At 38.9% G+C, this 27033-nt stretch overlaps 1 protein-coding gene across 2 annotated transcripts in view; it reads left to right on the forward strand.

Moving 5' to 3' along the window:
- Positions 1–295: 295 nt before the first annotated feature.
- Positions 296–27033, forward strand: part of RET (ret proto-oncogene) — an 83770-nt gene continuing 57032 nt past the window's right edge. The window contains exon 1 of one of the 2 annotated variants that reach the window (XM_050335634.1): positions 296–575. In XM_050335634.1, coding sequence (XP_050191591.1) covers positions 530–575 — 46 coding nt within the window. In that variant the 5' untranslated portion in view covers positions 296–529. The remainder of the gene's footprint in view (positions 576–27033) is intronic. The other variant, XR_007631455.1, reaches the window with a different exon arrangement.

The following is a 27033-nucleotide window of genomic DNA, read 5'->3' on the forward strand; positions in this document are numbered from 1 at the left end:
GCCGCAGCCGCCCGGCCCCCGCACCTTGCCCGCGGGGATGCTCGGGGCGGGGCCGGCTCCGCGGGGGCTCCGCGGGCGGGGCGGGCGGGGCCGCCCGCCAGGCGGGGCAGCAAGTGCAGGGCGGCCCGGGGAGGAGGGCTGGGGGCTGGCTGGGGCCGGGCGGTGCCGCTGCCCGGCCAGCGCGGGGGGCTCGGCGCAGGCAGCGGGGCTTCGCTGGTGACTTCGCTTCTCCCCGCAGAGCTCGAGAGGCGCCGGCACCGCTGAGGGGACGAGGCGCTTTTTCCCGGCCGGTGGCGGCGGGGCGGCATCGGACCCAGGAGGACCGAGGGAAAGACCGGCGAAGAGGCATCCCGGCGCGGGCCGTCCCATCCCATCCCGTCCCTGCCCGGCTCGGTGCTCCTATCGCAGCCCCCTGCCGCCGCCCCGGGCCATGGGCCGGCCCGACTGAGAGCCCGCGGGTCCGTCCGCAGCCCGGCCGGTGCTGCCCGAGCGCCGAGGCGGGGCCGCAGCAGCCCCAGCGCCGGCGAAGATGCTCTCGGCGGGGCGCACGGCGGGCGCCCTCCTCCTCTGCGGGGGTAAGTACCGCCGAGCACGGGAACTTCGCGGAGCTTGGGTGACGGGTGTCACCAGCTCCTGGGTCCGGCTCCGAAGATCTTTCCCAAAATACAGACAAGATATAAATAACCCTGATACGTTTTCTTCGTTTCTTAAGCGCTAAGTTAGAACAGATGTGAGTTTTCTGGTTCTTTAAATTTATGATGTGAAAGGGAAGAATACTGAAGCGTATTCCTATTTTAAATTTTTAAAACATTACTCCTTTTCTGTTTTTCTCCTACCAGAGCTTTTCGTATCATCAGATAAAATGCATTTCAGATTAGTAAATGAAAATTACCAGAATACGAAAAGTTACTGGGTTGTAACTTGGATGACGATGCCCACAGATGTCAAGTTTCTAAAGCAAACAGAAAATCCATTATATCTCTTTTTCTTCCATATGGCTTTGTTTGCTGATGGATTTCTGACGTTTACATGAATAAATCAAAGTTCTTGTATGCTAGAGAATGTAGTGTAACTTTGTACACCAATAATTATTTTATGAAAAAAAGCAAAACCTAAACTAGCTCCGTCGTTCACCAGTTGATTTAACAGTAGGTAGAGTGAACTATTAATTCTGTCCTGTGTAACTTTCAAAGATTATAAAGCTGCTATTTTGTTTAATTATTTTGTTTCATTTTTTAATTTCATTTTTTCCTTTAGTATGCTAAAATGCTTCAAGTTGCCTGTATTCTTTCTCTTTCTAATACATTATTGTTAAGGTCTGATCTTTGTAAAAACTCATTGGTGCTGAAATCTAGGATATCTGTGGATAAAATGCGTAGGATATACTGCATGTAAACGCTTAGGAAAAAAATAACATGGGTTGTATCCCAAGACATTTCACTGTCAAGAAGAATTAGCCGTACTTGTATTGCTAATGGATGATCTACCATGCCTACTTTGCTTTTATCTTTGGCAGATCCATTTCCTTTAATGTTTTTGGCAGAATTAGGAGAAATGTAATTTAGGCAAGTTCTTCAGCTTGAGGGGTGTATTTTCATTAGCCAAAATGATTCACGTGCATTTGCTTGAAGATGATTTTCAGTGATTTCTGTTTAAGCTGGACAGATGAGTTTACTCTAGTTCCTGCTGTGATAGCCCAGATTGTTGTATATACTGAATTAACCGGTGTTTGGAACTCCCAAGCTGCTTCCTCATAAGTTTTGGTGGTATTTGGTTTGGACTTTTTTTTTTTGTTAGTTTTTTTCATCGTTTCCCTTCAGTTGCATACCTAAAACCCTTATTTGTTTTTAGTTGCATAGCTTTATATGAACCACACTCTGAAACTCTCAAGGGGAAAAATGATTCTGTTTTCTATGTATTCTCCCCATTCAAGATAGATATCTAAACCTTTCTAAGCGTAAGATCTCAGCAGTTGGAAATAGTTTTAAAGACTTTTTATTGTTAAATGTGACCATAAATTGTTAACTCTTGGATCTGTCCACAGTTTGGAGGAATATTATAGGAGTTAATTTATTTGAGTAGGGTAGGCTACCAAATAGACTTTTTTATATACCACTTGCTTATACTTATAACTGTAAATATTTTGTTTATGCTCTCAGCTTTGACTTAATTTTTACTAAAACTATGGTGAAGAAAAGTTGTGTACATTTATGCTCACGCTTTAGTGTAATTGTATTCACAGTCATTTCCAGAAGTCTAGCATATTAGCAATGTTGTACGGGTGTCTGTTGGTGGAGAAGCACTGTTTCACACCGTTTAGATGTGTGACACTAACTCCTATTTTATGTAATAAAAACTGAGTTGACAACAGGGGTAAGATGAGGTTTTATGTCTTGGAGGTACCGGCAAAATCCCTGCATGTGTGGAGTTCCAGTTTAGAAGCAGAGCTATCTTAGGAGTGATGATGCAATCCCCTCATAAGAGGAGGAATGCAGTGAAACTCCAGTGGGCTCCATCCTGGGGGAGAGGCAGAGTTAGTTAATGATAACTGTGTCATGCTCTTGCCAGGGGTTGTGAAGGAATCTCTCTCACCTGGCCAAGACCTCATCATAGAGAGTTCCCACCCCATGTTAACATGCAGTGATACCCTTGCACTCACCTGTTGTTGGTGCATCTTTGGCTTATCTAAATGTGGGGTTTTGGAAAGCTTAAAAGTGCCATAGTTCTTAAAACAACAAAGTTTGTTGTGTTCACAACAAACTCAAAGGTATTTTACTAAGTAAGCTGGAGTAATCAATCTGTTGAGCATGCTGTTAGTTGAAAGGATTAGATGTGGTTATTTTGTATTGCTGGGCTTCAAAAAGCACGCTGGAGCATTTGTTCTGAAGTAGAAAAGTGCAACCGTGCTGCTTTTGCACCAAAAGTCTCCTGCAGGCACTGATATTAACATGCAGCAGCCTAGAAATAGCAAAAACAAAAGGAATGTTTCTTCTCAAATTAAGGCTTATGTCCCTTTCATCAATATCAATTAAAAGAAATTCAGGGTTTTGTTACAGAGTGTGTACATGGATTTTTCAAAAGTTTCACATCCTGTTAGTTGTGGTGTTTCAGGGTGTTTACTTGCACATCGCGCTGCATGGCTTTTTGGTGCTGGAGTTTTCATTCATTTCTGAAAGCTCATTGATATCAGAGGAGGACCTTGTTCAGTTAAATGTAGAAAAGAGTGCCTGTGGGAAAGGCTTGTTAGGATTTTCTTGTCTGGGAAGTCATTTTTGTAATTAAAAGGAATACTTTTGAAGAGATAATTTATATTCAGTGAATAAATAAAGTTTGCAAGCATTACACTTCGCATATTTTGTAAAATTGGATGGGAAACCTGCTTCTACATGAAAATAGTAGGGATCCTGCTTCAAAAAATGTGCTCTTGAATACAGATTATTCAACTTTTTTATGTTTCATTGACTGTGATGTGAAGCTACTGATGAATGTATTGGTTCTGATATGCATTAAGAATGAATTTGGATCTGTTTGGGATCGATTCTTACAGTACGTTTCCATGCTGCTAGGGTTACTGTTAATGTTTTATTTCGACTGGTTACAATTTACAGCAAGTCCTGGCTTAACTCATGCATCTAAATCAAGGACAGACCAACTTTAGAAACAAACTGTGCAAATATTAACATTATTCTCCCCAAAGTTTAGATATTCTGTGTAATATTTGTATTTCTTGATAGTAAATGGATGCTTTCTCTAGGAAAAGAACACCTATGTGATTCTTCCAAAAAAAAAAAAATATCTCCTGTGCACTGACACCTTCAGATCAAAGCAATGCTGATCAGATCGAATGGTGAAGCACAGACCATTGACTTGAGTCAGAGACTAGAGCTAAGACAGACACAAATTTGTGTGCCTATTTTTTTGACAGTGCTCTGGTTAGACAATATGATCGGGATTTTACTTCTGTTTTATTATATCCCTGAATGTAGGGTAAGGTCAAAGGGAATCTGTGAAGAAATATGAGAGGTTCTTCATTAGATATGTGTCCTATTTGGGGAGGATCGAACAATGGTTATGTGAAAATTTCAGACCTCGCTTCTCTTTTTGATAGAAAACACAGTATCAGTTACAGTGCTTTGGTTCCTTTCTACTTTGTTCTTTTTCTTTGCCCAGAGGTTCAACATCTTACCTGCTGGCTCTTCCCCAGGCACCCCACAGCCTACTGGTGGCACTTGCCCTCTCTCTGGCTACCTGCTGCTGCCTGCATTGGACCGTGAAACTGCTGCTTCACTCGCACAGGACTGACCGCAGGGTTCACCCCAGTGCTCCTGTGAAATACCAGGGAAGGTGCCTGGACCCTCTGTGGCCCTCTAGCCTTAGTGTCTCTCCTCATTCTATTCCCATTCCCAGGTCCTTCACCTTCCTGTTCCTTCACTAATGAAATTTTGCACTGAAGTTCACAACCTGCAGCATTTTACGTTTCACAGAAAGTAATTTACTGTGTTGTTTTTTTGTAACTCATGCTAATAGGATCCATACTTGTGTTATATTTAGTTCCCTTGTCATTGTTGTGTGCTGCCTTCTGAGGATGTGAGTCAGGGCAATACGTGGTATTGGTGTGATTAATTCTGCCAATCAGTTTGTTGGAGTCTTGGTCTTTGGCTTCATTCAAGAGTTTTGTTACTATCATAAAGGAAATGAATATGAAGATTACAAAAAGCCATCATTTTAATGCTTAAAACTCATTTGTTAGGCTTTGATTAGCAGACAAGATTTCTTGTAGCATTAACATAAGCAGTCAGTTTGTATTGCACCTGAATGTGAGATGCATATTCAGTAGCGTGTCCACCTTCAGTTTTCCATTCATATGCCATATTATAGTCTCTTACTTTTTTTTTTTCTTTTACTGAAGCGACAGACATGACTGGTGAGAGCACATGTATTTTGTTAATTTTCATTTTGTCCCTTTCCTCCCAGTTTGGCCCCTGGAAGGAAGGAAAGGATTTATTCTCTTGTTGCTGTACCTCCATGCTTGGCACTGCTGGTCCTGCTCCTCCAGGATGCTTTCTTGCCCATAATGCAAAGTAGCAAACACAAACATGCCATGGGTTGGAAAAAATCCTTACTACAGAAACCTAGTGTTTTTTAGAGAGCCTTGTTGCGTAAAGGTCATTTAGAGCCTGTCTGCTGTGAGGAGAGGTTTTGCTTTATTCAGAAATTGGCATCCTTCAGCTTTCTGGCAGAACTGTGAGTGGTGCCAGCTGGTGATGGACTGCAATTGTCTCTTGGTTCTGAAATATAACCAATTGCCTGTAGGAAATGCAACAAGTTGGGTGTGTTTATATTAGTACTAGTAACATTGCAAAGCTTACCTGAACACAGGTGGTGGTTCCCTGTGTGAGGGAGGTGTATGTTAACATCATCCTCTTTCAGCATTGAGGCACGCTCATGGTACAGTCTGTTCTTAGCCCTTACTTTCCACTTTTGTTGGGTTTGGCAGAAGCAGAGCTTAAAAATTCACCAAAACATTCTAAAGAAACTTCAGAATTGTTTATTCTCCAGATGATTTTTTAAAACTATTACATTTTGGAAAGCAAGCGACTGAAGCATTGCAGGGATAAATACAGCAATTTCTGTGGGAGAAGGATAGATTTGAGGTTTGCATTTTAGTTTGGTTAGATCAGGATTCAAGTTCAGTTAACAGCTGTGCTACAGATTTGCTCATTGTCTCACACTCTCTCTTTTGTTTTCTGTGCAGTACCGCCATCAAAAACTTTCTCCTTTGAAGATCGTATGCGTTGTTGATTGACTAACACATAATTCCAGACTGGGGCGTACTGGAGCTGACACAAAGTGGGGAAAACATACTGGGAAATCTTACAGAATCTCTAGAGCGATGATGCATCAGTGAAAAACAGCATCAGAGAAGCTGTAGAATAAAATCTGTTCAGAGGCTTTATTTTTACAATGTGATCTTGTTTTTCATCAGTGCGATGAGCCTTTGAACAAATTTTCATGTTGATAAGATTATTAAGATTATTAAGAAAGATTTTGTTAATAAAACAAGAAGTCAGCCAGAGGAATTTTGCTCCTTTGGGAGTTCACCTTTTTTAAAAGGTATCAGAAGTGATCCCCTTTCTTCCCACATGAGGAAAACACAAAACTGGTTTTGTTAAAGATTACTTTGTAGAAGTAGATGAATAGTTTCAGATTTCTAGATCTTGAAATGAGACCATAAACATACTAAGCACATTTTTACCTCTGAGATGCTCTGTAAATCTGCTGAAGTGAAGATGATCATCAGTGCTTTAGAGCTTAAGGGAAAATTAGCATGATCGCAGTTAAAAAAAAAAGGGAATTAGAAACTTTGCTGGGGTAACACTGCCAAAAATGTTGTTTGACTGAATTACAGTAGAAATTTGGCTGATTGTAAATCAGGTGATTGTAAAAAGAAAATGGATATATTACTCCTAATGGCTGTCTAATGGCTTTTCAGTGTATGCCTTTAGAAAACTAATTAAACAATATATTTAACTGATATAACAAAGTTGCTTGTGTTGCTGTAATGGGTGGTTGCTTTTTTTTTTTCTTTAGTGTCCATTATGGCTTTCTTGTAAGTGAGACAAATTTCAATCTCACATAATAAAATTAAATCTAGGTTTTTCTCCTAATTCAGAGACACCAGGTTTTCCGATATGGGCAATTCCATTATCTGTTTTTTTCACATGTGAAATGGCAAAACTCATATTGACATCAGTAAACAAGAATTTCACATCTCTCTGAAGCCCCTTAAAGACTAATTTTGCCACTGAATTAGAACAGGCATCCAGTAGTCTTTTCAGTGCCATTCCAAATGTGTCTTGCAGATGAGACTTAAATCCTCCCAGTGGCTTAAGGACACAAAAATGGTGTTGCGAAGTGTAGATGCATAATCATGTGTAGTTCTTTACCATTCTTACATCAAGAGCTGATACTTTCAGAGTGACCCCTTACACGGATGGTGCAGAACAGCTCCCCTTGACTCCCTTAAGAGGTGATAGTTCTGCACTGCTTGGCTTCTGGAGCTTTTTGGCATTTGTTGATAAGTTTGCCTTCCATATTGCAATGTCTAATGTGGACTTTGAAAAGTATTTCTGTGCAAAGAGAAATAAGGTTGTAAGAAATATCAATGGTTCACAAGATGTTCGTGAGAATGGATTGGATTCACTAGGTTATCTTATCCACCCCGTGCCACTGTGTTGCTCAAAAATTACCTCTCATGTTGAAAGTAGCTCTTTGCATTGCTGCTGTGCATTTGAGGGGAAGGTGCTGACAGCCAGTATTCCTGCTGTTTGGTCAAGAAGGAGGGTAATAGTTTAGATTAGTACAAATAAAATGGAACATAAAGTCAAAGAAAAGCTATGGTTTACTGAAATTTAGCCCATAACAATCTATGTCTTTAAAAAGATGATTTCAAAGAAGTAAGTAATTATGTCTATTTGGATGGGAATACCCAGTATAGAATGATTAATACACACGTTTATGGCAGTTGGTAATCTCAGAGTAGCAGAGGGTTTAAAATGTGTATATACTCTAGGGCAGCAATCAGACTTTCTTTTACACAGAATAAAAGCAGATACTGGGAAATTATATGAACACATTTATATTGCCAGATTGTTGTGTGCAAGACTAAGTCAAAGGAGTGCTGTTCTTGAAATCTAAATAACACGGAGGGGAAAGGCAGGGATACAAAAAAACTCTCATCAGGAAGAGGCTTAAAGTTTTGATTTTACTAGGCAAAGAAGTTTATTTTCCTAGGAAAAAAAACCACAAAGATTCAAATGGGGAATAGGGCAATGGGAGTGGATTTGGGTAGAGGGCATTGGACATCATGTGAAGTTGCACTGTGATGACTGGGGCGTTCTGACAGGACCTCTGGAGAAAGTATCCAATGCTGATTATTAATAACAGCAAAGTGCTGCTTTGGCACCTCCAGTATGAAAACATAATTTTGTAAAGCATTTTAACAGAGCCTGCTCCCGTCTCTGAAGTGCTTAGGCATATGTTTAGGTTTATCCTGTATCAGCAAAGTGCTTTAGATTGAGACTGCTGCATCAAAGCCCTGTAAAGAATTGCACAGCAGTTCCTGAAGTTAAAACTCTGGCAGTACATTCAAGTGCCAAATGTCTCTTTGCTGCCATTTGATATCAAGTTCCCCTCTCCTGGTGTGTGCCCAGTCTAACAATGGGTATGGCTCCGAGGTACAGGTTTCCCTGTTGTGTGACTAACACATGACAAAGTCGGAGTAACATCTCAGACTTCTTTTGCTGTGTGCAAAATACAAAGACTCACCTAGTCTGGGAGCTGCATGTGCTGCTGCTCGGGCATGCAGGTGAGGTTACCTTGCACAGAACTCTGTATTGCCTTAGTTTACAATATCAAGGCTGGTATGTTTAGAGCTGATTTGGATAGCTTTGTCCTCCCTTGTCACCCGAGGTTTGGGTACAATGTTCCTGGCTGCTTTCTCTACGTGGCTAAGGTACACATTTGAGATACGTTTCACTGACAGCATGAACAAAGTTGTGTGTGTATGTATATTGAGAACGATTTATTTAACTGGATAGTTTTAATGGGTAGCTTTTTTAATAGTCTGTCTTCCCTGAGTTAGATCAGGTAAGATGTCCTTAAAGCTTTCAATATGGTGGTTTCCATGAACTCCAGATGTTTAGCAATGGTTTCTGGTGCTACCTTGGCTCACTTGTGCTGCTTTTGAACTGTGAGTTATATACTAGGTACCCTGTTTATTTTGATAGTCAAAGTGTCTTTGGAAAGAGAAGCAAATATAAAAGAATTATGATTATCTGTTACTGCTTTTGAGCAATTCTGGATAGAGCCTTCTCTAGCTGAGCCTGTGGATGTCAATGAAATAAAAAGGAAGAAAATGATTTCTGTATCATGACTCATCCCAATTCCAATTATAAAAAAAAAAAAAGGCAATGGGAATGTTTAAATTTTGGGTTTGAACATACACATTTTAAAGTAATGAAGAGGAAACAATATGGCTGTAATATAAATTTTATTGCACATTTCAATTCAGCATTGCTGACATGCTCTGGATGAGAAAGCATTTTAAACAGTTTTATTGCTTTGGTAAACTTTTGCCTTTGGGAAAATCAGAAAAGTTGTCCTAAGCTGCTTTGCTAAGGACTTTTTGGCTAGTGAGAGAGTTTATAGCATACACTTTCCAGATTTTTTTGTATTTAAAAAAGGGAGAGAAAAAATCCAAACATTTAAAACTTAGCTTCTGTAGATCCAGCAACAAGCAGGATCATCTTAAGAGGCTGCAATAGATCGCCCATAAAAGCTCTGTAAAAACTAGACACATTTATAAAATTATTTTTGCTTATAATATTGAGGCATTTAAGTGAGCCTGTTGTTGGGTAAAGGGTCTTTATTTTTTTATTTTCCTAGATTTTAGTCTAATAGAATTTGAAATGAAAATTGGACCAGAAGTTTTAAGAGCAGTAAATGCCTTAAGAAAATAAGCAACAATGGCAATCCCAAGGTTTTACTTCTTACCTTTTCTTGTGCTCCTCTCCACCCCCCCCTTTTATTTTTAGAAAAATCTGGCTGCAAAAGACTATTTTTGTTTGTGTTTTTATAACTTTTCCAATAATTTATTAAGCCTTGTCTCCTGGGATCGTGCAGTTAGGTGTCAGTTTTTCACTTGACGGAAAACATTCTGAACTCTGTCTCTGCACAGGCCCTTTTGGGTTAGCCATCCTACATTACTGACAACTTGAAAGCAAATTTGAAGAATCTATATTAGTCTCTACTTTGGCTTTTCAGAATATGTTTGTCCACAGCACAATATCTGGGAGACAATACAGGAAGTGTACGTTATTTAAGTATTTAGATTATAGTAGTTACACATGTCAGAATAATAAGGAGACTGGTAACAGGACTTACTTTATAAAATGTTCTGTTGTTAAAGAATCCATGTGGCAAAAGATTTTTTTCTCCTTCCACTGGTAATCCTTGGTGATGGTGATAGGGTAAGAATTACTGCACAGAGTCACACTAAAAATCCACCTGGTGCAGTAGTTTATTTCCTGGTGATGCCTTGAGTATCCAGTTTTGAATGGTGCATTTTGGACTTCATAGTTCTTGGAGTGCAAGGGGTTATAACAAGAACTTTGGAAATACTGTTTTTGAAGAAAACTAGAAAGGATTGGCAGTATTTATTCACAGAGAACAGAGTTCAAACTTTTCAGTTTATGCGGAAATATTATAAAGATGGATGTAATGGTGGAAATGACACGAGATATATCGCAACAAGTGATATAAGGAAGACATTTTGGTAACAGGCAGCTGCAGGAATCTCTTGTCTGCAATCTCTGTGGGATTTCTGTTACTTGGGAATGTCTTAAGAATGGGTGGGACAACATTTATTGTATTGGTTATTTATAATTGATCCTACCTTGAATGGTTGGATGACTTCTCTTGGAAACTTCTGACTTCATCTTACAGTTTTGTGCTTAAGTGTAAGAAATAGGACAAATGCAGCTTTTGTGTGTCTGATGAAGTTAATGCCTGGTATCTGATCAATCAGGGCTCCTTAGGAAATCATGATAACTTGCATCTGCAGTTAATGTAATTTGAGAGTTGATATCAAAATACTTATGTTGTTAAACAGCAGCAGCTGAATAGGCAGGAGTTAGATGCCTTTGATGTCATGATGAGCTTTTGGAGTTTCTGGTTTTCAGAATATCCCCAGGGATGTATTTGATATACGGTGGTCTTTGTCCTCTCAAAAATCAAGTTCTAATACCATGCTCAGCATTCTCAAATCCCAGCCAATGAGTTAGGGACCTCACACTGGCACTGAGCACTTCTAATTAGGGCCTTGAAAAAGTCTATATACATATGGCCTAACCTTGTCACCCAGAAGAATTAAGAGTGCTGTGTTCTTCAGACAAAGAGGGAAATGCATTGGAGAGATGATGTTTGTTGAAGTAGACACAGGATTTGATGATCCATTTTCTTAAGAGTTAAACTGGATTTATGCTGTGGTAGGCAGTTCTTATTAAATGAGAATTTAATGATAGCAGAAAGACCATGAAAAAAATCAGCACTGGGATTATAACTCTACTTGTCAGTATTTTCCACTCTCAATTCTAAATTGCAATTGTCAGGCCCGTTTATCTCTTTGTCTTCTGCTGCTGAGAAGTCCCCATTTTATCAATGAAATGCTTTCTTAGATTTTAATCTTTGAAGACCTGCAGCTTGTTTATTTCTATTGTTTCACAGTTAGCATTTTCCACTGCAGTAATGCATTCATTGTAGTTTCAGATTTTCAATTTAAGTGTTTATGTTTAAATGTGCTTAATTTAACATGGAGCTTGGGGCATGAGCTACTCAACCGCTGTTGTTTGGCAGCACTGGTCTCATGGAAGGAACTGAGGATAAGGTGTTTTACAAATAAAACTCTGGGGAAATATGGTGCAATTCTATCATGTTATCCTATTTCCCATTCTGAGATGATTTTTTGTTTACACTGTCTGTACCAGCGTGGCATAACAATAGGTTGTGTCCTATTCTGAATGCAAGAAAGAGGGAGGAAATCACTATGAAGAGAGACTATTATTCCTTCTTTCCAAGGACTGAATTCAATCCTAGTTAGTCTTGATTTGAAGCAGAATTGTTACCTTGTCACCTTTTCTGGCATTTGGACAGAAACCTACAAATGTGTGGAACTGCCATTGAAAATGAAATTGCACTGGGCTGTGTGATTACCTTTCCAAATGTCCTGATAGAGAGCGCAGACACTGTCACAGCATCTGTGATTGTTTAGACATGTGATTTGGTCTGGGAGGAATGTTTTGTTTGGATTTTTTTCCACATTTAACTTTTGAATGGCTTGTGAGTCCAGGCAGTCTCGCAATAGAAAGAAAACCTTGAGCCTTAACTCTTTTTACATTCGTTACAAAGATAGGAAGGAGCATTATTGTCACAGAGGTGATTTGGAGAAACTGCAGAACAGCTCATCTTTCCCTTTTTATGACAGACACCTTTCTAGCAGCTTTAATTATGACTGCTCTTAGATATCACTAGATAATAGGTGTGGATATATCCCTGTATCAGGGAGTATATCACCTAAACTGGTAACAACACTGAAGTTCTTTGTGCAAAGGCCTGCCTGTACCTTTCTTTGTTAAAAGCCCACATATATCTAGGATTGACCAGAGTTCCAGAATATAACCCTGCTTAGAAAGAATGAGCTTGACAAAAAAGTTGTCAATGAAAGAATAAATTAAAAATAAAATAATAAAAAATCCCCACAATGAAACTAATTCAGGTATTACACACCAGCCTCTGTGCCTGTCTTACTTGCCTGGAGAAATTCCAGCAAAGTGGGTGTGAAAATGCTAGTTTCTTTCCTGTTCCTAATGTCAGTTCTACTGGATGAGGGAAAACAGACTGAAGCTTAGGGAAAATCAGGAAATTGTCAATGCAGAAGTACTGTCAAATGCAGAATGGGCAAAATTTTCATATAGTGGTTCACTAGTGTGTTTAATGGGGTCATAGTCTTTTCTAGCATCACTTAATGAAGATTGATTGTTTTTCACCTAGTTTTCAGGTAACCTGTGGACTGTAAAATAATTAAAACGAATGAAATTGCCAATATTATGAATAGTGGGTTTGTTCCTTTTAAAGATGCTACACTTGCTTCTGGAGAGCACACTGAGACTAGTTTTCATTCCTTCTGCCATGGTAACTTTTCCCAACATGAAGTAATGAAAGACAAATTTGGTGACAATTTCCAGAGTTTGTAAATTATTTTGGAATAAATGCTGTAAAAGGGAGGAGTTGTTCCATTTATCTCAATGAGACATTAACACTGAAGTCTTAGTCAAAGATCATCTAGAGTATCACACAAATTTTGCAGGGGCTCTCTATTTGAAGTATCTACTGCTGGTTTTGAATAACAAGATATTGTATGGTGATATATGAAGTGGGAGGTTCACATAAAATAAGTATACGAGAAATTAAATTGGCCACTTGGACTGTTTTGCTGATTTTATCTCACTAAATAATGTTCCCATTATTTTGCAAATGCTGATGGAGAATCAGGTGCATTACAGGTGCTTTGCATTTTCCGGAGTCTGTGTTTCTCATTATAAAATCAAGAGTCAATTTATTTTCAAGTACACAGATAAATATGTGCAAGTTTATTTGCTTTTACTGTCTCTGGAGTAGTGCTTCTCAAACTGTGGTTTAGCTCAGTACATATTTGACAGATGCTGGTGGTCTTTGTCTCCATGTCAGTGTTGCTGCATTGTGCCTCCAGCAGCTCAGCATCCATGGGAAAATGTGTTAGGTTTTGATCACCGGTTCCTGAACTATAGGCCTCTGATGGACTGTCAGCCACAGTAAAGATCTGAGAAGCTATATTAAACAGCTGTTTCAGTAGTGCTTGCAGTTAAGGCCTCGATGATAAACATGCATGTTGTCCTAAAAAGAGCATGAGTATTGAGAGACATGCAAAATGCAGGAACCCCTCTTGTGGGTGACAATATTCCATAACAAAATTTTTGTTAAGCGATTTTGAATACACAGATAGTCCTCTTTTTTTTTTTTTTTTTTTCCTCAATTATACATGTATATGTGTGTAAAAATTACAAACCAGTCAAGGAAAAAGTCAAAGCAAACAAAAGCTTCTGACTGTCAAATGCCTTGAGGGAGTTTGCTGTTATTTTTAAGGTACAGAAAAAGACTGTAAAGTAACTTCCTGAAACAATGGACATTTTCATTATAGGACACTTAAAAATATGTTCAAAAATAAGTTTAGATTCAAGCCTTCTTCAGAATATTAAAAGTTTGCTGGCCTGTCTGCAGCTGTCAGATTACGTGGTTTGTTTAAATAAAATTTGTAAAGTAGGGATTAGTCTGCTGGATCTGTAAGGTAAGGATTTCCCCTTTATACACTTAGGCCTGTCAGATCTGGTCTGGGCACTGATGTCATACTTAATATATTATACTTTAGCAGCAGTTGATGAACATCTATTCTTTTCAGCAAAGCTGGATGCGTTTGTCAAGTGAGAAAGTGAGAAACGGCCGTTTCACATCATACTGTCACATCTCCCAGCAGTTGGGGTATGGAGCCCTGCTTCCCTCACACTTAGTATGCGGAATGAATGAGGCTGTTTTAGTACGACTTCTGTTTTTATAGTTAGCTGAACTTTGAAATTGTCTCCTAAATCATCCTTGCCAATAGCATTAACTACCCCTTTGCTGGTAGTCAGAGATTATTCTACAGTAAGTTAAAGGGTAACTCATCTTCTTTTGTGATGACAGGAAACATGGAGGGATGTAAAAGATAATGGCTAATTCAAAGCAGAGCACTCCACTCTGCTTCTGGAAATCCATCAACTGCATTCAAACACGGATCTGAAATTTTGAAACAAACTTGGAAAGCTCTTTCCTTTTCGCTGCTTCAGTAAATTGTTATCTGGGGGAGGATGATGCAGATGCCCTTGAATTATGATGCCTTTCATTACGAAGGGGTGAATTGCACATTAGACTGGCATTCAGAAGCCTGGAGGATTCAACCGCTGTGCTTTTGCTGCTTCAAAAAGGTAAAAGAGAGATGCAAAGTAGATAAATTATGTGGTATTAAAGAAAGGTCTTTATCCTTCCTTCTGCTTTTGCAGAACTAAACCCCTGAAAATAGATCATTTAAAAATGTACTCATGCAGAGATGAGTCATCCCAGCTGTATGGCTGGATCAGGTAGTGAGGTGACAGGGGCAGGTGGAGCACAGGAACAGCAGGTGAATTGATCCCTGAGTAAACACCTGTGTTTGCTTTTTTTAAATTTTCTTGTTAAAGACAGCTGCAGCAAAGGAGCAAGAAAAATCTAACGTAATAACAGGCCACAGAAGGATATTTCAGAGAGTTACTTTTTTCAGAAACAAATTGTATCTATCTCTCTTCAGTGGCAGTTCCATCCATAGTTCTCTGTTCATCACCTGGGTTGCTTCTGGTACACAAAATCATGTTGTTGTGTTTGACAGTCAGATTGTTGCTGCTATCATTAGCTGTTTCAAAGAAATGACATTTTTTACTGCAGATGTGTGTGTGTGTAGGGGTGTTGGGATCAAGAAAACATTCCTACTAAGTCAAGAGTATTATATCTTCATTAACTGTGTTCTTCTGGAGCAAGGCATTTTGTAAGACCTTGAGCAAAAACCATGAAAATTCAGAATCAGACTGTTTGCTAATGGGGGAACATGGACCGGTTTGAGACAGGAGAAACTCTGTTTTTAAACAGTCCAAAAAACCTTAGGAAACACTGGATCTGAGACAAATTTAAAGACAGCTCTCTGTTCTGAGAGGCTCTGTTTGGAGATGGGGGGAAAAGACCAGATTCTTCTGTTATAGCCACCCTTAATCTTTGAGTATAGAAGTCATTTGTTTAGGCAGCATTTAGGTATGGCAGTCAAAAACACTATAAAAATTATGAAGTAGATTGGTTTTGTTAGACTGTGATTATCATTATTCACAACTCTTGATATGTGTCGTGTACCACAAAGCATTTTTAATTTCCTGAGAACAACGCAACTTAAGATACCTTTCTTCATGAGGCCATTTGATTTATTAGAAAACTGCTAGATCCGTGTATCACAGACTGTGATGATTGCTGTGTACCATTCCACTGTGAAAATGGGAGAAGTGTTAAATTATGGGAGTGTGTTAAATTATTTGTGTACATTTTAACATGCTACATATACGTCTCTATACAAGGTCTGTTGAAGATAAAGGAAATACTCAAAGCCATCCTTCCACAGTTATGGTAAAGCAGAGTAGGAGTCGCCTTATTAAAGTGTTCTGTCTTCCTATGCTACCACATGCAAAAGAGATTTATTGAAAGTAGAGAAAACAACACTGATGAGAGAAACAGATTTACAGTGAAAGCCATTATCACAATATAGCTACACTGTTTAGCAAACACCTTATGGAAGACAATACAGTGTGCCAGAAAGGCTGCTTTTATTTTCCAGTATTTCTTTACAAGCTAATCAACAGTGTGCTTGATAAAATTAATCTTATGATAGATATATCTCCATTACAAGTAAGTTTTACTAAATGACTTAATTTATTTCATTTATTCCTTACAAAGTCAGTATGATACTTGAGAATCAATCAGTTCTTTGATGTCAGCATGCTAAATGATTAAGGGAGCAAAACAAATAAATGAACGAGTAGGAAATAAGATAGCCATCTATCAAAAGAGGTTAAGTTTTGTCCAAACATTGACAAGCACTGCTGCCTTCAGAGGGCTTGGACCAATGCTTATGACTCACACCCTTAAGAAAAAAAAATTAAACAATCTGAAAGTACCTGAGCGTTTGCATCCACAAGCTTACTATCTGTGATAAATCAGGGAAGGATATTTTGCACAAAGTCAGCTATTGCCTGAAAAGTTTATAGCTGTTTAATGAAACAAGTAGTTGGTATAATTTTGTTGCAAGGATGTACTTTTTTTTTCCCAGATAATACGCTTGCATGATGCTGACTTGCAGTACGGTTCAGGCGTTTTTATTGGCAGCTTTCATGATTTATGGCTTGCTGAGTGACATTTTATTTCCTATTCAAGGTAGTAACAGCTTAGAGTCTTCAATTAATCACTTTTATAAGTAAAACTGATGCAGTGGATATTTATAGAGCTATTTTCAGGCCAGGATCCTTGAGATATCCAAATTACCAAGAGAAAACCATGTGGATGAAGACAGCCTAGTGCATGCAGATACACACAAGCCAGCGAGGATTAAGGGAGTGGGCTGTAGCTGTAATGTCTAGACTAGCATTTGTGACTGCTAATACACTGCTAATATGGGTCTGTTTTTTCAAACAGAGGTGTTCAAAGGGAGCTTAAGGTCTATTATGAATTTTCCTCCTGTGACAGAAGTGAAATAACTTTGGATAGGATCAAGCTTTGTGGTTTTCAGCTGCAAAACTCTCATTAAGTTTCATTTCACCTTTTGTGTTGGTTTTGAGACCCTGTCAGAATTTCATTTGGCACAGAGAGAGCAGTAAGTTCATTGAAGAAACACAGAGTTTTAGAAATCATGATTGCTTTTACAGTCTGCTGGTGTGTAGCCTGGCAGGACAAGTGTCTCTGCCCAAAGACTCTGTAGTTCATATCCCTGCATTCATGATTAGATTTAATTTCTTAATAAAAATATTAAGTGTGGTTTAGGGAAAACATTGCAGTGAGATGATTAGTGGTGGAATGAAAAGACATGCTTTTACTGGAAACCAAGTGCTTTCCTCTGACTTTGAGGCATACAGTGATGAATATGCCACCGCTAATGTGCATTTTTCACTCAGCCTTAGAAGCAGGGGAACACTGAAGTGAATATGTGAATATAAATGCCTTGGAAAGAAAACTAGGTATCTGAAGGGAGGTTTGTTCATACTTTGGAAAATAATGACAAGTTGAATGAACAAGTTATTGTCAGAGCTTTTGCATATCAGGATTCTTTATGTGGAAAAGAATAACCTTCATGATCTCATGGGATTCTGGCTTCTGAGAGGTCAGCACACTGGCTTGTCAAGAAGTGCTTGACAGGCTACAGAGGACAAAATGTCAGATGAGGAGTTAGGAAAAACGGTTTCCTTGTCATTTCAGTTCTTGGCCAGATTTCTTCCCCTTCACCCATTATTTCCTCCTCCAGTTTATGGTGATAGGGATCCAATATTGTAAAAGCTCTTTGTGGTCTGCAAATGGAAAAGTACTCCTAGTTCTAGTAACTAAAGTCTTTTTCCTTGCTATTCTCAAGCATTGCCGTATTTTTTTTTTAGTATTTCAGTATATAGGTTATTGAAAAATACTTGTTTTATTTATTTCTCTTGCAGAGATATTTCTTATTAATTTCATCATGCGAGACACTGCAGCATTGTGGGAATGGTGGGAAAAGACAAATGTTGTTAATCCACTCTTTTGTTGGTTTAAGTAGGATTCTCTCTTGGGTATTGCCTCCATTTGGAAGAATCAGGCAGTGCTTGTGCCTGTTGTAATATGGTGTTTGTTTAAAGGCAGAATTCCAAATATATTTGTTGGCTTTTCTCCTGAAACATGACTGTAACAAGGACATGGATACCTTAGAGAGCTAAATATCCTGCAGTCTGGTTTGCTACTGATGTGCATACATAATTTCCACTGACAGTAATGGGAGTTACATGTGTATAGAAAACAAAACAGACCCTTAAAAAATGTTGGTCAAGTAATAAAAGCTAGTCTAAAGATAGGGTGGAAATAAAGAGTGGGAGGGTGACTTTTTTTTTAACTTGCCTTGCCTTTAAAGACATCCTCACTTCACTCATGTTAATATTATTTTTATGGATTCTATCCTGATTTATTGTGGCATGAGAGTTAAGATGGGATCCATGTGGAATAGCTAAGCAGAATATGGTTTTAAAATATACTTACTCCCTCTCCCAGCTCCCAGAAGAATTAAAGTGTTCCTATATAGTGGTTGTACGGCAGAGGAGGCAGCCATAACCATTTTGTGCTGCTTAAAATCTTTTGCATGGTAGCAAATAGTGCTGAGTGTGCACTGCAGGGGCTCTGTGCCCCCACCACAGCATGGGTAGGGGTGCAGAGTCCCCCTGTAAGCGAGTTACTGCAGCCCAGTAGCATCCAGAGTCCAAAATGTAAAATTGTCTGTCTCAGTGTATTTATTGGGAGCTCCACTGTCCTGTGCACTCTAATGCTGTTTTGAATTCTGAAAACAAGACACATAACTGCTTTGGATGCTGTCAGGATTGTGAGTGTTTTCCTTGAGCTTCTTTGAGAAGGGAGAAGCAAATTCCTGGATAGTTAGATCTGGCACTCTGTAGTCTGTCCCTAAATTAAATTCTCTGCAACCAGTGTGTTTTCATTGTTAATCAATGGACATTCGTCCTCAGAAGTAACTAATTCTGGAGAGTGTAAGAAAGGATAAAACTGTTCAGAAACCCTAATGTTACACAAAAGGCATAAAAATAAAATTGTCCTTTTTCAAAATAGCAGAACATTATGGCATCTTAATAAAGGGAGTGCTAGAATATGTTCTCCTAATAAACCTCAGTAAAACCTCTAAAAATAACTACACAGATATATTCTAAGTTGATTACCAGTAATTGAACTGACTTAATGTAGTTGGATGATGTCATGTATAATATTCCTCTAAAGTAATTTCTGTAGACAAGCCATTTGAAGTCCTCTTGCAGCCAGCACAAACATCTTCATGTTGCTAAACTGAGCGCTCGGACTGAAACGCTCAGCGGGAGAGCTCTGACATCTGTCTGTTTTATCTTGTTCCTTCAATCTGCTGTTAGAACTGCCTGTTAGAGGCAGCTTTGCTATGGCAAGTATCTCATCCTTGTTTTAGTGAAAACCTGGAAACTATATAATTGCGTAACAACTTAGACCTGTTAGTTGTAGAATAAGAAACACTAAAGATGGAAAGGACGTTTGAAAGTGTCTGGCTTCCAAGTTTCCCTGCAGTATGCATTTCCAGTGTTCTGTCCAACTTCAGCCTGCTAAAGGAATGGGGACTGTTCCATGGTCTAATTCATCTCACTAGAAGGAAGCTTGGAAAATTATTTTCCTAGGTTTTAGTCTTGTTTTTGCATTTGCTTATACATTTCCTTGTATATCTGCTCTTGTATTTTTACAACCTTTTAAAGCTTTCTAGTTGGTTAATGCGGGTAGTATCTTCTTCCAAAATTTGTTGCTTTTGTGGAGATGGTTTAATAGGGTTGTGTGGGAAGTTTTTTGGTGGGTGTTTTTGTTTGGTTGTGGTTTTTTGTTTGTTTGTTGGGTTTTTTTGGTTGGTTTTCTAAGGGCCAAGACTGATTTAAGTATTCAGGGTGTTGTATGGGGTGTAAATGTGGATTCTACAGAGGGAAATTGCTGTGTCCTTGCTCTGAAACTTTTCTATTTACTGATCTATATTGCTTTAATTTAGAAGTACCTTTAAATTTTTCTTCATCAACTCTCTGCTATTGACAGTTTCCTTTGGGTCATGAGGTACTGGGGTATCAGTCACTCTTGGGCACTTTTTGATTGGGGCACCAGAATATCAATTACTGAATAATAATTTTGTTTACACAATGGAGAAATTCAACTATCCAAGATTTACCTTGTTGCTTACCACATCTAAAGGTCTGGAGCAATGCTTTGTGAGAAAATTTCATAATTTTGCTGGGTTTTTTCTGAACCCACAGGATTTTTTTTCGGTCCAGATAGGTTGATCAGTGAGTGATTCAGTAAAGAAAGCACTGATGTGCAAATCCTGTCAGAAATTTGCATTAACCTCCTGAACCTGTCAAAGTGCCAAAGGCACTGTTAGTTACAATGCTGCCCTTAATCAAGAGGCCTGCAAGACCAGGACTATGGCTTCTGTTCTTGTATTATTAAATATCAACAGCTAATAGCATGCTTAGTTAGTACTAGTTGATTCTTTAAATGATAGCTTATGGGGGAAGAACACATCCTGTGGAAGAGGGGAAGAGTCATTAGCTTCCTCTTGAATAATGACATTTAGGAGCAGGCTTCAACATGCCCATGTTTTGCCCCTTTCCCTGTTAGCCTTTGAAGAGATTTCCTCTTTTTCTCATATGTTGATTTGCCAACTGTCCTGGGTTGCCTGCCCAGAGCACTTAGTTCTGTTTTCCCAGAGGGTTTGTGACATGTTTTTCTTGCTCCTGCTGGAGCATGAACCTAGCTGGCTGAATGAGTATTCTTTCTAAAATCTCTGTTCTCTGTGCACTTAAGTGACATGTCCATTGCAGCCTCTTGCAGAATCAGATCCATGTCTGATGGTTTGGAGAGTTGCTGGTGAAAGCTATCATCTTCCTAGGAGTGGAATGTCATCAGGACAAGGACTGACAGAATTTGGAGTCTTTCTGTCTCTTAAAAACAAGTCTCAGTCATTCAGATCAAGACTGAACCTATAGAGTTTTGAGAGAGGGCGACAATGCCATTTTTATGTACAACAGTGCACTCTCTATTCATCAAGGAAATGACCACAGAAATGTGTACCCAGCTGTCTCCGTATCAGTAGCATCTCTGCATAGCAGCTGCTGATGTTTGTGGTGATCATTTCCTATCAGACCTTTCTTGGTTTGATGGATAAGCATCAAAATAATTAGTTAAAATCTTGGAACTCAAGGACACCTAAGAATATTCAAAGCTATTTCAGTGACACTGCTGTTGCATTGCCTTAATCCAGTGAATTTAAAGCCAACATTGAACGATGTTTCCTCAGACACGGAGTTGTGGCAGTTCGCCCTGCAGTCCTTGTCCTTGAGTATCCCCTTCTACAGCCCTGGTCTCGTGTCACTTAGACCAGAGGAGCCTGTGGAGTTGTGCAGGACCCTGCAGACTGTGTGGGTGTAGGGTGCTCACATCCCCAGCTGCTCAGGAGATGCCTGCGGCGCTCGCTGTGGAGCATGCCTTGGCCATTAGCAGATACCATCTAAGCAAAGCCTTACTCCACTGCTTTGATTCTTTGTTGTAATTTTTAAATCTTTGTAGCTGCTTTCATGAGGAAACCTTCTGGGTTTTTTTTTTTAATTGTTTTTGAAAGTCCCTTTTGTACAATTTTACAAGAATCACAGCAAGAGAAGAGATGATATCGCGGCCAGGGCTTTAATCTATTATTTATTAGACCTCAGTTAAATGAGGTGCCTGTGACAAAGCAGGGTGCATGGTTTTGGTTAAGTTCCCTGGGTCCTTTGGTATGCAGTGTATTAGAACTGTCAGTGCAAAGAACTCTTAGAGAGGAACTTTGTATTTGGACATAACCCCCCTCTACTTACAGCTCCTCTTTGCAAAGGAAATTATACCCTTAAAAGCAGATTGTAGATGGATTAGGTCTGTACTGAAAACACATCTGTGTTAGAGACTTTACCTGGTGGATATAGTTTTGCCATTTAGATATATCCTTAGCCTTTCTGTGCCCCAGTTCCCCAGGTGTAAAGCAGGGGTGAGATTCTTGACAACACAAGGAAGAAGTGGAAATACATTAAACATGATGAGACCACTTAGTACTACAGTGATGGGGAGGGATTCTGTAATGAGGAGATACTATTTCACATTTGTTTTTAAGGGTTGGAAACACTTATCTGCACAGAAACTACACCGCAAATTTGTGTCCATTAGTCTATAAAAACCTTCTGCAGGGAAGGAATTTTTCGTATCTTAGAGCTGTTATAGACCTGCACATTCAAGCTGTCTTGTGCTTTTCTGTTTGAGCAAGTAAATATTTCTCAATCTACGTTGGAAATTCTTCTTCTTGTCGTAAGTCAGATATTGTGAAAAGAAATCTGTGAAAAGGGTATGTGAAAAAGGATGAAGGAAATATGCTGGGGATTTAAAAACTTTGTTTACACAAAATATGAACATGTAAACAAACATGGCTTCTCTTTTTCTCCCTGTTCATTTGTTGTTAAGCCAAATGAGCACTCATGCAGTCAGCACAAAAGTATTCCATCATTTTATGCTGTTGGGGTTCAACCTGGAGAAGATTTGGACTGGGAGACCTTGGACAGTGAGATTCTTTGCGGATATTTTGATCCTCAGGGTGACAGTCCCTATTAGACATTTCTCAAACCCTTATTTTTTCAGTAACCGTAATCATCTTTCAGTGGATGTTACTTTGTTTGAGAACAGAACTAACATACTGAGTACTTACAGGGGATTCTCAGGGCAGGAATGACATTTAAGATCAGATTTGCCTTTTTTCCAACCACTTGACAATGTACACAGAACTGAAATGATCTAGCCAACAACAGTGTGATCCTGGAGGTGTTTTTTCAACCAGTTGTTAGAGCTCCCAGTTGAGGCTTTGCTTCCGGAGCCACTGTAGCCTTCCCTGTCAGATCAGTGACTTGGAACAGTGATCAGTGTAGCAGGCTTCCCATTTGTATGGTTTCCTGACAGGAGGTAGATTTCTTTTATTTCTAAGTGTTGATAAAATCAGAACTCAATTGCCAGGCTTGCAGCCTACATCCATATCATCTGCGTATTAGTAGGATGCTTTTATTTTCTAAGGTGTGCAGGTCGATAGTGCAGTGTTTCCAGAGCACCTCACATCTTACTGACAGTGGTTCTAAGGAACGATTCATTTACTTTTTTGACCTTCTTTTCTTTTTCATGAATATCTAACTAATACCAACAAATTGTCTTAAAGCTTCTATTTCACTGTTGGTTGGTTTTGTTGTTTTGTTTTGATGTTTTTCCCCCCCAGTTCTGTGAACAGCTTTAGTAGTTGTCCTTACATGGAAAACTGGCAAAATGGTAGTCCTTACAAATAGTTCAGAGAGCAAAACCTACAAAAAAGGGAAGAGCTCAGCAGTATGCTTCCCATGGTTTTAAGAATGTATAGGAAAATACACACAGAAGAATTAGGCACCAGTTATAGCGAAGCTGTATACACCAATAAGGCAGAGACACTTTTCTATTTAGGCAGACTAATTGATGATTTGTATATGTGGCCACCTAACAATACTGTAATCTTTGCCATCACTCACAAGTTTAAAAAAAATAAAACCCAAATTAAGTAGAACAGCATGCATAAGATGGCACTTGACTGCTCAATCTGGTGTTACAGTATCAATGAAGATTGATTTAATGGTATTTTCCTCATAAGAAATGCTCCAAAAACCAATTTCCCATTTTTTCCTAGTATGTTGTCCAGGAAAACAGAATTCGAGTGAATTCTGTTAAAGTTATTGGAAAGGTCATGGATGCTTTCCCCCTGGAAAGAATAATGGCAAATTTCATTGGGACATCTGTTCGGTTATTTGAAAAAAAAATGGCATGAAGTTGACTTGATTTTTTTTTTTAGTTGTTATTTCAAATATTATTTGATTGAAAAAATATTTTGGATTTTAATGAAAAGTTTATCTAGTGCTTTTCTGGGTGCACATTTATACACATGCAGAGTAATGAAAGGTCATTTTTGTTTTACTTATCTGCTCCTTTGTGACAGTTTTATTCCATTCATGGGAGAAAAGTAGACAAAATGTAATAGTAAATGAAACTTTATTGTGGTTAATATCTTTAACATTGGAAAAATCATCTGGAATCTGTGATCAAATTACCAAGTGACTATTATCATTATTTTAAGTACCCATTTTCTGTTTCCATGTAAATCATGATGAGCAATAGGGAACTGCTACATTACTTAGCATGTTTGTTAGCAATTTTTCCTTTTATTGGGGTTTAAAAAAAAAAGAAAAGGAGTGAGCAGGGTAGGAGCTCAGTGTATGAAGGTAATGCTGACTTGGATTAAGTTGATATTCCTCTTTGGAATGTCCTGAAGAGTGAAGTACAGACCCAGATTAAATGTATGTATGTATGTAAATTCAGCATTTTTCAAGGCTGAAGCAAAACAGGGGTTAAGGTTTTTCATGTCTCTTGAATTGTGAAAATTTCATGAAATTGCTTTGCAGCTGATCTGGGCAGGAAACCAAGCTTCTCTGTCTGAAGTCTGATCCAGATCTGTAAATCTCAGAGGAAATTTGTATATATGGAATTCAGTATCACCTCTTCACTCATTCAAAAAATTTTAATTGAGGCCTCCTTTCTAGCTCACTTGTAATTTCAGAAGCTTATTCCCGCTTGTTTGATAATCTGCCTGTCTCGTGCCTTTATCAGATTAACGTAGCAAATTATGCTCAATTCAAGAAATACATTAAATAATTTAAAGTATTCTAAATTTCACATGGTATGACCTACCAGAATAATTTTTAGATGTTTAGAATGTATTTTCAAAAAATACTTCATAAAAATAACCTAGCAATCTGCAAAGTCACAATACCTTGGAGGAGGAGATCTCTGTATTTTCTGGAGTCAATGTTGTCAAGATAAACCACTGAAACTTGTAAGAGTGCAGTCAGCCTAATAAAATTCTCTGAGTTCCTCCTTAAATGTTTGCTGAACACTGCTACTTTAAGGTGAGAAAGGTGTTAGATAGCTGTGTAAACTGGCTTTTGAACAACCTGTAGTTGCACTTTCTCTGAATTAATTTCTACCTCTCAAGGTCTGTTGCCATGGTGGAGTTTGTTTTGGACCAGCAACTAGTTTAGATCTTAAAACATGAAGGAACAATCTGCATTTTATCCAGGTGAGGCTTTCCATTGTTATCTTTGTGCAAAAAATCTTACTCCGGTTTCTCTAGCCGTGCCCTCCTAGTTGTTGAACGTGCTTGGTTTACCAGTTTCCAGTATCTTGTTTTGTCTTGTAGTTTCTGATGGTTTCTGTTGAAATGTCCATTAATATATCTTTGGCATAAAAGCCTGTTCATAAATTTTCAGTGCTACTGCCTGATTAAATGTTGTGTTTCCTCCATGTGCTATTTTGTAGGTATCCAAATGGACTGTAGAGGATTTGAGTGTTTTGTCTGTTGTTTGAAGTAGAAGAGCTGTAGTTTGTTCATTAGGACCATGAGGCTCAGGGTTGCAGATTAACCAGCTGCACTGCCTGCATTTATGTGGTCACAACCTTCCAAATTTACCCCATCATGAAAGGAAGAATTAATTATAGTCCTAATTGACTGTTTCCTTGGATATAAGCAGGAAGGAACTGCTAGAAGGCAAAGTGATTAATCAGTTAAGCCAGTTACATCAATCAAATGTGTGAGAAAGTTCATCATCCCAAAGGCAGAGTAAAGTAATGCTAAAATACAAAAGCCATCAACTCTTTCATTCAGGTTTTCTGTGTTTCTCTTGTCAATCTTCAGAGGAATTGCAAAAAAAAGACCCAAAACCCAAAAAACCCCCAAACAAACAAAAAACCCCCAACAAAAACAACAACACCCCCCCCCCCCATGACACATGGTGATTGACCCAGTCTGTTCTTGACAATCTGTCTGGATTATGCTGGAACAGGTAATACACCAATCTGTTCTCTTATCAAACATTGCATGTAGTCCTCATTAGAAGACCTTAGCATACGCTTTTCATGCAGATGGACAAGTCACATGTATCTCCCAAACAAAGAACTCTGTGCTACTATCTCATAAAACCTTTCAGTTGTGCCAATGAGCTGGAGTTTCTAGGTTGTAGTCTCTGTGAGGAACTACCCAGAGGACTTGATCTAGTGAAAGTATAAAGCTTTTACTCTCAGTTAACAGTGCCTCATAGTGTCTCCTGGCTGCGAGGCCTTCCACTCCCAGAGAACATGCGGCACCTCGAAGGCAGGTGAAAAAATTCTGGAAAATCACTTTGAACCACCATCATCTTCAGCTGAGGATATTTTGGCTAATTGTAATCAACTGTATTGTAAACAGCAGCTTTTAAAGGGCACTTAGTTTTTCCTTGCTTTGGCTGAAACCTCTGTCAGAGCGAAAGGGAGAAGAGACAGGATGGGTAAGCACTCTTCTCCTTTGTGCCACACAGCCCTTCTTCTGGACAGAGTTGGTTTAAACCCAGCTCACTCATTTAGTCATGCACAGTTCTGCGGTGCATTGACACAGCTGAGGTGATGGAGTGAGAGGGGAAAAGACCACATGTGGATGAGAACAGCTTCTGCCAGTTTTGCCAGTAACAGCAAAGGTCTGTGGCATTAAGGTCCAAGAGCCTCGAGGCACAAGCTCAGCACGGACCATATGAGTAACTTTGCTTCACAGGAACCACTTGTGTGCTTCTATATAGCCATATGAACTGTGTTTCCAGGACTGGAAACTTTGTTGTGGTGCATTATTTTAGGAAAAAAAACCTACTTCTACTCACTTTTATCTGTTGATAACTAGAAGCTGAAAAATAGAAGGCTTTTTGTTTGCTTGAGCTCTGGAGTGCTGTGGGTGCCAACCTTGTGACAATTGAAAGAAAACTTGGGAAATGGAGCTGTGCAGGAAGTTAGGAGGGATGTGAAACCATAAGAACAAACAGGTTTCTATAAGTTAACGTTGGAAACACTAATTACAATTTTATAGAGTCTACTGGATGTAGTGATGTATTCAGATATAAAATCTCTACCTAATATGTATAGAAATACCTA

The sequence above is a fragment of the Myiozetetes cayanensis genome, unplaced genomic scaffold, assembly GCF_022539395.1.
Source record: "Myiozetetes cayanensis isolate MyiCay16 unplaced genomic scaffold, myiCay2020 scf10, whole genome shotgun sequence".
NCBI classification, from domain to species: Eukaryota; Metazoa; Chordata; class Aves; order Passeriformes; family Tyrannidae; genus Myiozetetes; species Myiozetetes cayanensis.